Below are 14,780 nucleotides of genomic sequence, written 5' to 3'. Positions count from 1 at the left end.
GTGTGGTTATAAGAAAGGGGTCGCTGCTACATAAGTGAAGGTCTCAATTTCTTCCAGGTCCTGTGTGCAGTCTCTTCGTCTCATCTTTTGGAGCGAGACCCGTCACGATCTTTAGTGGCTTCCTGGTGGCTGGAGGCCTGATGCTGAGTAGCCTTGCCCCCAATATCTACTTCCTGTTTTTCTCCTACGGCATCGTTGTAGGTAAGGAGCCGGGTCCCCATGAGCCTTCTGATTCCAGGTCCATATCAGTTCACTGGTACCGTTTATTAAGTCAATCCGAGGAGTAAAAACGTTTCCTAATACCTTCCTTTCAACGACCACCTCCCTCAAAATTGTGGCTCTAGGACATGTGCAGCAGATCCAAGGGCTGCAAGAGATAGCTACATTCGTTTTTGTCGTGGTCCTTTTATGATTTTATGTACACTATTGTTTTGCCTGAGTGGATATCCGTGTACCATGCCTATGCCTGGTGCTCATGGAAGTCGGAAGATGCTAAAGGGCCATTTGGAACTGGGGTTGCAGTTATGAGCTGCCAGGTGGATGCTGGGAAATTGACCCAGGTCTTCTGGGAGAGCAGCCAGTGAGAGAGATGGCTCAGCGGTAAGATTCATCTCTGTAGCACAGGACGAGTGCATTTGGACAGTTCCCTTATGCCCTCTTCAAGGGCTCACGCACAGGAAGATATTTCAAGTTCTCCTCTCTGCCTAGCACCAGCAAGGAAAAGCGAGACCAGAGAACTTTAGCTCGGAGGTTCCTAATGTGGGTCACTTCTTTCTGTTTGTCACCGGGACTTCCGCAACAGTGGACAGGGTTTCAGTTTCTCGCTAGCTCCTCATCCAGCGGTTCGAGTCGATGCACAAAGTGGATTTTAAAAATAAGGCACGAGAGTAAGGAAGACAGCAGAGTGGGGATGCTCGACGAGCAAGGAGTAGAGTCTCAACCCTGAAAATTCCTGAGTCATGAATTGTATTTACACGTGTTTGGTGCTAAAAATCACTAGATAACAGAGTTCCTATCAGGTTCTGTTTACTTTAATTATGCAAATGAAATGATGGCTATTTCCTGTTACATTCACCTTAGAAAGAGTAGCATCATAAGCTTATCCTCAGCCCTCATTTAAATAGTTTTGATATCAAAGATGGTAACCCCCACCATCCCCACCACACACACACACACACACACACACACACACACACACACACACACACTTACTTTGAGACAGGCACTCACTTGCCTTGGGTACTCTGCATCCCGAGTGCTGGGATTAAAGGTATGTGTCACCAATTCCAGCCAAAGACAATTCTGAGTCTCACAAATGTACGGTTGTGCTAAGCAACTGTGATTTTTGGTGGGGTGTTTCAGTTTTGTTTTGTCTTGAAGGAGAATCTCGAGATAAGGCCCATCCTGGCTCTGAACTCTAGATCTTCCTGAATCGGCTTCCCTGGCTGCTTTGGAATTGTGTGTGTGTGTGCTTCAGTAATAAATAATGAAATGAGTTTTATTATGAGGTCGCATATACAATACATATACCATAGGCACAGATGAGAAATAAAAGCGAATACCAAGACCAGGGCTGTTTTCAGTACCGTGTTCTATGTATAGATCACGCATGCTTACATTTCAGTGTCTTTTAATCCTATGCGGTCATGCTAAAGGTCAGAAGTGAGAATCAGGGAGTCAAGTTGCTGGCCATTTAAAGAAGGACAGGCTGAGAAATGTGTAACTTGCCACACAGCAGAAGTGAGGCAGAGGGAAGCCAGTGCCCCGTGCTGGTGATGTATGTGTAGGTGTGCAGAGAGAGACAGGCTGGGGAATTGCAGTGTGACCTTAAAGCACAGGTGGGCTGTGGCTAGTGGATACAGACCGGAAGAGAAAGGAGGGTAGCGGAGGACACACGGAGCCAAACACTCAGAACGGAATACAGTGGATAAGAAACAGTAACTTTAAAAAAAAAAAAAAAAGACTGTGTATGTGTGCATGCGTGCATGTGTGTGTGCATACAGTGCTTGTGGAGGCCAGAAGAGGGCGTCATAGCCCCTGCATCAGGGGTTACAGGAGATTATAGGATGCTTGGGCACTGGTTCTAGGAACCAAATTCAGCCTCCTCAGGAGAGCAGCAAAGTGCTCCAGTCCCCCAGCAGTAGCCTTTTCCTAGATATTTTAAAAATAAGTACACGTCATCTGAGAATCTGCAGCTACGTCAAAGCATCCGACAGAAGCAGCCTGTTGGAAAGTGTTGCATCTTCTGTGGTTTCTATTGCAGAAACACGGAGCGATGCACACCGCAGCTTAGATAGGCAGGCAGTGTGCTGAAGATTCAGGGAGCTGTGAGGAAGTCAGAGTTCCCATGGCCACAGGAGGTCAGAGAGAAAGGCTGAGGTGAACTGGGAGCAGGAGGTGGATCCTTTGGGCAGTGGGCGTGATGAGGAGTTTAGTGTCTGGCCGTGTTACAGATCTCTCTGAAGAAGAGCCAGAGAGTCTTCAGAGGCCATCCATGTTTTCCGAGCCATCGAAGAGAGTAGCAGTGAGAATGCACACACCTTAGGGAATGATGGGTGTGTTTAAAGGCTGTGAAGGTGAGATAAAGAGAATTGTATAAGCTGGTTTGAAGGAGAAATCCTTGGCCACACTGATCTAATCTAAGGCGGCCTTGGTCCAAAATGAAACTAGCTGTAGAGGTCCTTGTTGGAAGTGTGTGCGTACACGCATGCATGCGTGCGTGCGTGAGTAGTGTGTGTGTGTGTGTGTGTGTGTGTGCGCGTGTGTGTTTGCAATGGCTTTTGTGCAGGTCATGGTTTGCAGAGTCATTTGTGAAGGGTTCTTGACAGTTCTCACTTTCAGGGACATATGCCTGAGGTCCTGGTCTTCATAGCTCCTAGCTGTGTGTGTGTATGTATGTATGCATGCATGCATGTATGTATATACATATATGTATGTGCATATAATTTTATGAATGTATATGTGTGAATGTATATATGTATGCATGTATATTTGTATGAATATATATGTATGTATGTATGTATGTATGCCTGCATGTATATTTGTGTGCATATATATGTATTTGTTTATATACTTGTATGTATGTGCATTCATATATGCATAGGTATATATGTACGTATGTATGTGTGTATATATAAATGCATGTATGTGTGTGTATTTTTGTTTTGTTTAATGGCTGGATGACAAGGACTCCATTTGGAGTACACTTTCACAGGGTGGGGTTATATTAAAAAGAAAGATTCTGGAGTTGGGTCTCATCCAGATGGAGATGCAAAAGCGTACAGTGGGTGGAAAGGACTCAGGGCCATTGGATTATATTTCCTGTTCACCCTGTGTTTAAACACAGAGCACAGTTACGTTTTGCTTGTGTCTTAAATACTCAGCAGTGCAGGCTTTAAAGAGTCCATTATGTCTGTTCATTGTCCATGGTACTATGCCACATGAGGTCAAATAAATATAAATATATATACACACATATATAAATATATTATGAATAATACATAATATAATAAAAATACAAATATATATATACACACATACGTACACTTTATACATTCAACCCCCTTTCCCTCCTCCTTCCCCTTTGCCTCCTACTAGTCCCCTAGACCCTCTAGAATCTAGGAGCCACAGTTGAGAGAAAACACAATGTTCCTGACAATGACCGAGTTTGCCTAAATGTGGTTATTCCGTGTCAAAATTATCATGCTTCTTAGACAATTTTCGCTGCTAGAATTTGACCAAAGCTTACCGACCACCAGAGAATGCTTTAAGACAATAGTTTGGAAACTATAATGTCTTAGGACTTTTGAATTTTCTTAGACCTCTAGGGAAGTTTAGATGTATGGACTATATATTTACTTCCTGTATCGTGTTTTAGTATATTACATATAAAATATAATACATTTAGGGCTGAGGAGACAGAGGCCTCGGCCATTAAGAGGACCCATATGTAGCTCCCAACACTCTCGGCAGGCAGAGCACGACTGCCTGTCTGCACCTCTGGGGGACTGGCTGCCCTCTTCCGCCTTCACAGACAACAGGGTTCAGGCAGTTATACTGACATGGCATACCTACGGTGTGCCAGCATACAGACCATGAGCACACAGGATACATATAAATTGAAAACAAAATAAATCTTAACAATTAATAAATACAAATGTAAAAGGTTAATTAATTTTTAAAGTTTTTTTTTAAAATTCATTTATCTTTTTTTTTTCCCTTCCAGACAGAGTCTCTCTATAGAGCCCCGGTTGTCCTAAAACTCACTCTGTAGACCAGGCTGTCCTTGAAATCACAGGGATCCGCCTGCTTCTGCCTCCCAAGTGCTGGGATGAAAGGTGTGCACTACCACACCCGGCTGTTAATTTGTCTTTATTTCGTGTGTGTGTGTGTGTGTGTGTGTGTGTGTGTGTGTGTGTGTGTGTGTATGTGATTGCATGAGCCTTGGCCTTATGTTCACAAACTGCTTTAGTTTATCACAGTTGTGACAAACGTCTGAGCATCACAGATGGCGAAGGATTCCCTTTGGCTCCCATTTTCAGAGGTGTCAGCCCATCATGGTTGAAAGACCAGAGAGCAGAGAGAGAATTCTCTGTCAGTGACTTTCTTAACTCTCCCTTTGGTCCATCCGAGCACCAGCTATGGATGTACCACCCACATTCAGGCTGCGTCTCCCCGCAGGAAAGGCCCACACAGACATAGCCAAGGTCTATGTTCCCTTGGGTGCTTCTTAATGCAATCAAATTGAGAGCCAGGATTCACCACTCGAGTCTGGCTTCCTGAAGACGTGTTCTCCTGTGTCTGTCTTTACTGCCTGCTGCAGGGAGTGCTGTTGAAGCATGCAAGGAAAATATGGACGAACAGACACATACACATACACATACACATACACATACACATACACAAACTACACACACACACACATACACACACACACACCACATACACATATACACACACACACCACACACACATACACACACACCACATATACATACCACACACACATACACACACACCACATACACACCAAACACACATACACACACCACACATACGTACCACACACACATACACACACACACACCACATACACACCAAACACACATACACACACCACACATACATACCACACACACACATACATACATACATACACACACCACACACATACCCCCCCACATACCACACATACACCACACACATACCACACACACATACTGCACACATACACACATACCACACACATACACACATCACACACATATACCATACACACATCACACACATACCACACACATCCCATACAATACATAGCACACACACATATAAATATACACATACACACAATCACACACACATACCACCCCCATACACACATATCACACCCACTTACCACACACAACACATACACACACACATACATCACACATACCACACACATACTACACATATACCACACACATACCACACACATACACACACACACATCACACATACCACACGCATACACACACACACAAGTGCGCACGCGCGCGCACACACACACACACACACACACACACACACACTCATAACTCTATGTGGTTTTTGTGCACATGAGTGGAGGTTCCCACAATGGCCAGCCAAGGGAGTCAGATCCTCTCAGCCTGGATTGGGCAGTTGTAGGCTGGGACCTGGGACCAGACTTGGGTGCGCTGCAAGTGTTGTCTTAACAGCTGAACCATCTTTCCAGCCTCACGAAAGCAGTTATTTGATTTTTCTTTGATATTGAAGCAAAACTTGGTAGGAGGTAGGTTCACCGTGATGCAGAGCCTGATCCCTCGGAGGTACACCTCCATCCGTGGTGATGTGGCGTCTGTTGGTTTATTCTGTGCTTGGAGAAGATCTGTATCCAAACCTGATCCAAACACCGCAAATTGCTTGTTTGAAAAATACTGGTTCTCCAAGAAATAAAAGAACCTTAAAATGCTAACACATTTTATGATAAAACGCCCAAAGTCATTTCTATTATTGTCACCAACTCAGTGGGCATGGCGGTGCATGTGGGCTGTGCCAGAACTCAGGAGGCTCCGGCAGGAGGATTGGAAGTCTGAGGCTGAGGGAGTTTGCAGGGTGTGGTTGAGCACTGAGTTCCCAAAACGCTTACTCTGCGTTTGTTAAAGCCACGTTGTCTATTTACTCGGAGTCTAGGTAGTTAAGCAGTGAAAATTACCTCAGCGCAGTCAATAAGTGGTTTATTTATGTGCTATTCCTCGAGTGGTCATCAAGACCAGATAACCTAGCAGAGAAAGATAAAATGTAAGTGCCGGGAAGCCAAACGAGAGACTAATGGGAAAAAGCAGAGTTTCTGGCCAGAGTTTCCCGGTAGTGATAGAAACTGAGCAATAAAAAGCCAACAAGCTAGAAACAACCAGGAGAAGTCAAAAGGTGGCTGCAAGGCTACTCTTAATTATGGAGATTTTCAAACTTACAGTGAATTGGAGAATATCAACGGATGGACTTAGAGATAAAAGCTTTGTGGGCAGAGCCTTTGTTTTGGTGACTGGGGTGTGAAACAGCAAGGGGAGGAGCTTAAAGGTGTTTAGGGGAGGGCTAAGGAGATGGCTCAGTGGTTAGGAGCACCAGGCTGCTCCTCCAGAGGACCTGGGTTCGATTCCCAGCGCCCACGTTGGGTAATTCACAACCGCCAGCAACTCCAGCTCCAGAGGAATCCAGTTCTCTCTTTTGGGCTCCAGCGGCACCTGCACACATGTGTGCAAACATGTGCATCCACATACATAAAAGAAAAATTTTTTTTTTAAAAAAATTGTTAAGAGGCCGCAGAGGAAGAACAGAGCCACCTCGAGGACTTAGATGAGACAGAGGGCTGGGATGTGGTCACAATTAAGTTTCGATATATGGTGGATGGCTTCATCATTTACTGTGTCTTCCTTGTGTCTCAGTCACACATAAAGTGTTCTCTTATACTTCAGAAATTAGGCCATTTGTTTAAAACTTGACCCTGATGTTAATGGGAGGTGGGGTGGAAAATGGTGTTTTACCCAAATGAATGTTTTCCCAACTATTCATTCAGTCTGTAGTACTGACAAGGAGGGGTTTTGGGACTCTGGAGTTTGTCAACCCGATCCAGAGCTTTCCCTTGTTTTACATTAAAACTGTGCGCCTATCTGAATTCCCACTGTCTTCTTGTGTTCAGGTCTCGGATGTGGCTTACTATACACGGCGACGGTGACCATCACATGCCAGTATTTTGACAGCCGCCGCGGCCTCGCCCTTGGCCTGATTTCAACAGGTACCTTTTCAAAATTAAGTTGAGTATTGTCACACGTTAATGTTCGAAACCAGGTGACTAGGTGTAAAACACGTGTGTGTAAACCAACCCCTACCCACCTGCCAACCAGAAAGCAAGATGGCTTTTTACAGTAAAATTGCTTTCTATAACACTACTAGAGGGTTAGTTTTGTTTTCTACGGTAACTATGGGAATAGCTCTCAAAAACCCCAAGATCCAAACCGGGATCTGGTAGCCCTAGGCTTAAATCCAAGGCAGAGGCAGGCAAATCTTTCTGAGTTTGAGGCCAGGCCAGCCTAGTGTACAGAGCAAGTTCTGGGACAGCCAGAGCCATAGAAACCCTGTCTTGAAAAACAACCCCACAACCTCTCTCTCTCTCTCTCTCCCTCTCTCTCTCTCTCTCTCTCTCTCTCTCTCTCACACACACACACACACACACACACACACACACACACACACATCCCTGCTGCTGAGATCTGTAAATGTCAAATCTGAGTACTATACTTCAGTGCGATGTATGTAGAAGAAGCTTCCAGGTCCAGGGTGCTGGCAGCCATATTCAGGAAGGGGTTTGGATGAAAAGCAGAGAATCCTAAAATCTGCTCTGAGAAGGAAGGAGGGGAAAGAAATGAAACAATTTATCCTCCAGCCACTGCCTGAGAGTCTGAGCTTAGCCTTTCCACAGAATGTAGAACTCACAGCTTGCCTAAGGGCTTGATCTCTGAGCAGGACCTTACTCACTGACTTATCTACACATCCAAACAACACACCCTCTTATCTAGCAGATGATCCCCGAAGGCATAACGTATAAACTTCAAGCCAGGCTCGGGTAGCTCACTTCTTCCAGTTCACACTTGGGTTTGGTGTGGCTGGATCGGATCGTGCCCCTGCAGCCAGTCTGGACTATAGGTAGAGAGGACCTGTCTCAAACAGAGAAAGACATATATAAGACTCGAATATAATTTCTGGGCTCCTCAAGATATTTCGAAGTGCTATTTCATGTGTTAGATGGATTAAAAAAAAAAAAGTTAAGGTAGTTTCAGTTTCTGTGACCAATATTTTATCAGCCTAATCAGGGCAGAGGTTTTCAATCTGTGGGTCGCGACACGACCCCTTTGGGGACTCAACCTACCCTTTTAAAGGGGTCTTATGTCAGAAATCCTGCATATCAGATATTTGCATTATGATTCCCAACAGTAGCAAAATCATAGTTAGGAAATGGCAATGAAAATAATGCTATGGTAGGGAGTCACCATAACTGGATTTATTAAAGGGTCGCAGTGTTAGGAAGGTTGAGAACCATTGGTTTAGGGGGTGAGCTGATAAGTTAGCAACAAGTTCAGTTAACCCAAGCTAGTTAGTTGGTTTTGGGGGGGCGTTGAGGGTAGGGAGGGGTCCCGAGAGGTCTAACTCACCAAGCTGCCACATCTCAACCGTTACCTGGCACTTAGATCTTCAGTAACGCCTTGTTCTTGAGGCTATCCAGGGCCACAAGGAGAAGAACCAACACTGTAGGTAGGAAATGGGAGCTGTGGTCCAGGACGAGAAGAGGCTGGGATCTGAGAAAACGGCTGAGACTAAAACCAGAGAAGGAACACAAAACAGATGGTTAGGATTCCAGAGCAGTGGGAAGGTAGTTTAGAACACTATCACCCAGAAATGTGAAGTAATTGTGGTCCAGAAACCCGAAGGATAAAATAAAGGGCGTGTGTGTGTGTGTGTGTGTGTGTGTGTGTGTGTGTGTGTGTGAAAGTGCTACTTAGTTGCGTGTATGTCTGTGTGTGCGTTTGTGCATGTGAGTGCAGGTACCCACAGATGCCAGTAGAGGGCGTCAGATCCCCTGGAGCTGGAACAACCAATATGTTCTCCACACACTTGAAAATGCAAGTCTTCTACAAGAGCAGGAAGAGTTTTATTCCAAATTAAAGATGGATTTTTTTTTTTTTGGTTCTTTTTTTCGGAGCTGGGGACCGAACCCAGGGCCTTGCGCTTCCTAGGCAAGCGCTCTACCACTGAGCTAAATCCCCAACCCCTGGATTTTTTTTTTAAACAGTATATTCTTGTTATGGGTCCTTCTTCCCTCAACTCCTCCTAGAGTCTCCCTACCTCCCCCACATTCTCATTAGAAAACAAACAGGCATCCAAGAAAATAAATAAATAATCATAAAAGAAGATAAAAATAAAAGCAAATAAACCTGAATATGACAAAACAAAAAAACCAAGAGCCAACGAAGAGCCCAAGAAACGCACATAGACACAGAAAAGCACACATGAGAATGCATAGAAATCACCTCAAAACACAAGCAGAAGATTTGTAGGACAAGAAAACACGGGGAAAAAAACCTGCCCAGAGAAAGCATTATGAAACAACAAACAAAGAACCAACAACAAAACACCTCCAAAAATACCATAGAGTTTCTTTTGTGTTGGCCAGTTGCTAGAGAAAACTTAACTTTTTCTTTTGCAAGTGGTTATCCATTGGAGCCAGCTTCTGGGCTAGGGGTAGGGGATACGGGTGTGACTTGTGCCCACTTCCTCTCTCATTGCTGTAGGAAGTGCTTTTAGCCGTGCTGTGAAACTAGACTTCTGTCATTCGCTGGCTGGTGGTGTTTTGCCTGCCATGTGTGTCTTTGCACCACATTCGTGCAGTGCCTGAGGCCACCAGTAGGGGGCGTTGGATTCCACCTGAAAGTGCAGTGACAGATGGTTGGGAGCCGTCCTGTGGGCGCTGGGAATTGAACCTGGGTCCTCTGCAAGAGCAGCCAGTACCCTTCCTTGCTGCATATCTCTGCTCTGTGCCTCCATTTTCTGAACTGTAAAATGGGAATAGTAAATATCAGACTTGACGCTTGATTGTGCGGACTGCAAAGGCACGCATCGACTGGGGGTGGGGGGCAGCGGTTGCAATTATGATCAAAATATCCCATCCTGTTCAAACTCACTGACGCCGGAGTTACTGAAGGTGTCCTGTTGTTGCGTGACTCTCGCTTTGCACTCTGTGCAGAGGGCAGGGCAGAGGGCCTGCACGGTAGCACAAGTCCAAAAGGCAACACCCGCGGGCAGTCGAGGATTGAAGGGGTTTTCGGTTTCAACCTACGGGAGGCAGGCGATTTGAAAGTGAGGCCAAGGCGCGCGATTCCCTGTTATCTATGGAGATCTCTGCAAAACAGTCACAGTACTCAGCAGGCTGAGGCAGGAGGAATGCGAGTTCAAGCTCTGCTCTGGGTACACTGTGGGGAGCCTGTATCAAAACAGCAGCGAAACCGGGAAGGTTGTGGGCTGTGATCTTCCGGAGCGGTGGGCAGAGGTTAGAGAACTGGCCTCTGGTCCAGTCTGCTTGACTGTCTGTTCTTGTGCATTGCGTAGGCTTGGATTTCTATTTTTAGCCTTATTTTAAAAAGTGAAAAGAACGTTTCACTGTCTGTATACATTCAGGGAAACCAAGTGTCCATAAATAGCTGGCTATCTGCTGTCTGGTGTCTCCGTGTTTCCGGGAGAGTTCAGTACTGAGAACAGACCGGCACTGGATGACTAATGTTGTCTTAAGTGTTTGTTCTCTGGTCTCTTACGGAAAAGCTTGAAACAATTGGTATTGATGAGCTAATTAACGCGCATGCGTGCGTGCGTGCCTCTTACCGTTGGAGGCTCCCTAAGCACCAATTATTTTTTTCCTGTCTGTAGCCGTGTGAGATCCAGACTCCGATGAAAGCGTAATTAGTGTGTTCTCTCACTCTGCTCTTTTACGCCGACTATTTTTTCAATTAAGATGTTCTTGGAGACGATTAAAAATTAGAGCTTTGCGTTTTCCAAAACTCCACGAGGAAACTCTGAGATTGGTTCCGGTCGCCTGGAAGAGTTCCCACATCTTCTCTAAGGCACCGCCATGTTCTCGTGGGATACAGGCTTAGATACCCAATTTGGCCTGCCCGGTCCCACCGGACATTGTAGCAGTTCAGTAGTATCGACTGAAGTGATTTGCTAGTTCAGGATATTGGCAGGCGGATTCTGTTGGTGAGCAATGGCAATTGCTTTTCGACTTAAGAGCAAAGCAGAACTTGGAATTTTAACTTGTATTTCTTTACTCCTCTCTGTCTCTCTCTCTCTGTCTTTCTCTCTGTCTCTCTCTCTGCCTTTCTCTCTGTCTCTCTATCTCTCTGTCTCTCTCTCTGCCTTTCTGTCTCTCTCTGTCTCTGTGTGTGTGTGTGTGTGTGTGTGTGTGCGTGTGCGAGCGTGCATACATGCGTGCATTCGTGGGTGAGTATAGGCACCTACTTGCCACACACAGCTCATTGTGGTCATAAGAAAGAAAACTTGCTGAAGATGGGAGTCACAGGGTTTGAACTCAGATCCTTAGGTGTGCCAGTCCATCTCTCTGCCCCCCAAACAGAACTCGAAAAACACCGAGAACATGCTTAAGGGGCTGGGGGGATGGCTCAGCAGTTAAGAACATAGCTACTTTTCTAGAGAACCCAGGTTCAGTTCCAAGCATCTACATATGGCAAAGCCATATGTAACTGCAGTTCCAGGGGGATCCAATGTCTTCTTTGGGCTCTCTTGTGGTGCACAGACAGGCACGTAAGCAAAACACTATACACAATAAATTTAAATCTTTTAAGAACACCTTTAGTGTGTAACGGTGTGGCATCTTGTTACAATCTGTAGACAGAAGTCACAAACTGTGTGAAGAAACAGAAGATCTGTCTTGAAGTTCTGCTTCATTCTTTGTTTTCTGAACAGCTCTTAGCTGCTGAAAAGTGCACCACTTTTCAAAGACAGAGAAGGGATTGAGTTTGTTTATTAATTATTTTTATTTTCTGTGCATGTGTGTCTTTGCTCCACATTCGTGCAGTGCCTGAGGCGACCAGTAGGGGGCGTTGGATTCCACCTGAACTGCACTTACAGATGGTTGGGAGCCGTGCTGTGGGCGCTGGGAATTGAACCTGGGTCTTCTGCAAGAGCAGCCAGTACCCTTCCTCGCTGCATATCTCTGCTCTATGTTATAGTTTTTGATGCGATGGGTTTTTAGAGCATGTGTACTGTGATCATGTAATGCAGACTTTTAAAATTTAACTTGTCTACATTTTCCTGCTGTTTCAAGACATTTCCTAGTGACATTTAAATTTTTTAAATGCTCATTTAAAAAAAAAAATTGAAATAAGAGCCCAACAAGAACAGCATAAATTAAACAGCACTGCGGTGTGCTTAGGAGATCGATGCTTGAGGAGACTTCTTGTCCCTGTACGATGTATTCTGTAAGTGAAATACTCCATCAATCTCCCCTCAGCCTTTTCTTATACATCTATTAATGCGTTAAGGATATAAATCACGGGTTCCGGTGAGTCTGCAAAGAATTTAAGTGATCAAACCAATATAAATATCCTAAAATTAACCCATCAGCAGTCAGCACGGAGCTCACTACATACATTTGCATTTAATGCAAAATGCAGCCAAAGAACATTTGCTAAGAACACGAGGACCAGCAAGATGACCCAGAGGGTAAAGACACTCCACGGAGTTCAAGTCCTGATACTCTCTTAATAGAAGGAGAGAACGGACTGCCAAAAGTTGTCACACACACACACATACATACACACACACACACACACAGACTTACATAGAAACAGACATAGACAGATACACACATGGACAGATAGACAACAGAGATAGACCAGGCACACAGAGCCAGACAGTCTCACATACACACACACACACACACACACACACACACACACACAATCAGACTTACATAGAAACAGACATAGACAGATACACACATGGACAGATAGACAACAGAGATAGACCAGGCACACAGAGCCAGACAGTCTCACACACACACACACACACACACACACACACACACACACACAATCAGACTTACATAGAAACAGACATAGACAGATACACACATGGACAGATAGACAACAGAGATAGACCAGGCACACAGAGCCAGACAGTCTCACACACACACACACACACACACACACACACACTCACACTAACACTCACATTAACACACTCAGAGACACAGACATACATAGAGACAAACAGACACACAAACACAAAGACACAGAGACAGACACATAGAGACAGACACACACATACACACACTAACACACACAGAAACATACACACACAGAAACATACACACACAAAGAGACAGACACAGACACACATAGAGACAGACAGACACATACTCACACATACAGACACACATAGAGACATACAAAAACACACACATAAATACACTAACACAGACACACAAAGAGACAGACACACACAGACACACTAACACACAGACACACAAACATGCACATATAGACAGAGACATAAATACAATAACACACACAAAGACACACTAACACACACAAGGAGACAGACACACACACAAAGAGACAGACACAGAGACACATACATACACACTAATACACACACAGACAGAGACATAAATACAATAATACACACACAAAGACACTAATACACACAAGGAGACAGACACAGAGACACATACACATAAACACACACACAGACACACATAGAAATAGATACAAAAACACATACACATAAATATACTAACATACAGACACACATAGAGACAGATACATAAATACACTAACACACACACAGAGACAGATACAGACATACATAGAGACAGACAGACACACACACACTCATACTCACACTCTGGAAAGTGCATGGCCATATAAAAATCCATACTCACAAACAAATGTAGTTTTAAAATTAAAAAATCAACTCCAGGGGTTTCTGGAGTTGGGCTGACTGAACAGAGTCCTGCTTATGTTATTTACAACTCTGAGATCTGTGGTAAAATTTTCAGATTCTCTCGCCCTTACTTGCTCTGTGGATTGGGGGGTATAGTAGGATGTTCTCAATAAGGCCATTGAAAATGATAAGGAAGACCGTGTATTCAGAGTATACAACAGGGAGCTGACTCAGGAGGTAAAAGCATCGATGACTTTCACAGAGGACCGAGTTCAGTTCCCAGCACCCGCATCAGGCAGTTCACAGCCGCCTGTAATTCCAGCCACTGGGATCTGATACCTTCATGTGGCCTTTGTAGGCACCCACTACACACACACACACACACACACACACACACACACACACACCATCATCATCACCATCACCACCATCATCATCATCACCATCTAAAAATTAGGCTAAACCCTGGGGCTGAAGAGATGGCTCAGTGGTTAAGAGCATTGGTTGGTCTTGTTGAGGTAGAAATCTCGGCTCACGTCTGGACAAACCATATCAAACCAATATGGTTCCACGTGGAAAGGTTTAATGAGAGAAGAAGAGTAGAAGAGGAGAGGGATAGAGGCTGGCCATGAGTGTGTGGAGGGAAGTGGGGAGGGAAATGAGGAGAGACAGGACAAAGGGGAAAAGGGGAAGAGCAGGGAGCAAGAGAAGAAAGAGCAAAAGAGAATGAAGTGGGGGGAAGCAGCCCCCTTTATAGTGCCAGGCAC

At 44.8% G+C, this 14,780-nt stretch overlaps 1 protein-coding gene and 1 long non-coding RNA gene across 3 annotated transcripts in view; one reads left to right on the top strand and one right to left on the bottom strand.

Moving 5' to 3' along the window:
- Slc16a9 (solute carrier family 16, member 9) overlaps window positions 1-14,780 on the top strand; it is a 41,250-nt gene that overhangs the window by 22,163 nt on the left and 4,307 nt on the right. Inside the window, exons 3-4 of one of the 2 annotated variants that reach the window (NM_001421109.1) lie at window positions 58-201; window positions 7,199-7,294. In NM_001421109.1, the coding sequence (NP_001408038.1) occupies window positions 58-201; window positions 7,199-7,294 (240 nt within the window). Of the gene's footprint in view, window positions 1-57; window positions 202-7,198; window positions 7,295-11,166; window positions 11,305-14,780 lie in introns of those variants that run through there. The other variant, XM_039099159.2, reaches the window with a different exon arrangement.
- LOC120098837 (uncharacterized) lies at window positions 2,388-10,903 on the bottom strand. Its single transcript, XR_005497443.2, has 3 exons — window positions 8,734-10,903; window positions 8,064-8,213; window positions 2,388-6,280 (listed from the first exon to the last, which is right to left on the bottom strand). It is a non-coding gene; the product is annotated as an uncharacterized LOC120098837 (long non-coding RNA).

This window comes from Rattus norvegicus, chromosome 20 (assembly GCF_036323735.1).
Source record: "Rattus norvegicus strain BN/NHsdMcwi chromosome 20, GRCr8, whole genome shotgun sequence".
NCBI lineage: Eukaryota > Metazoa > Chordata > Mammalia > Rodentia > Muridae > Rattus > Rattus norvegicus.
This window is presented reverse-complemented; position numbering and strand designations above follow the sequence as displayed.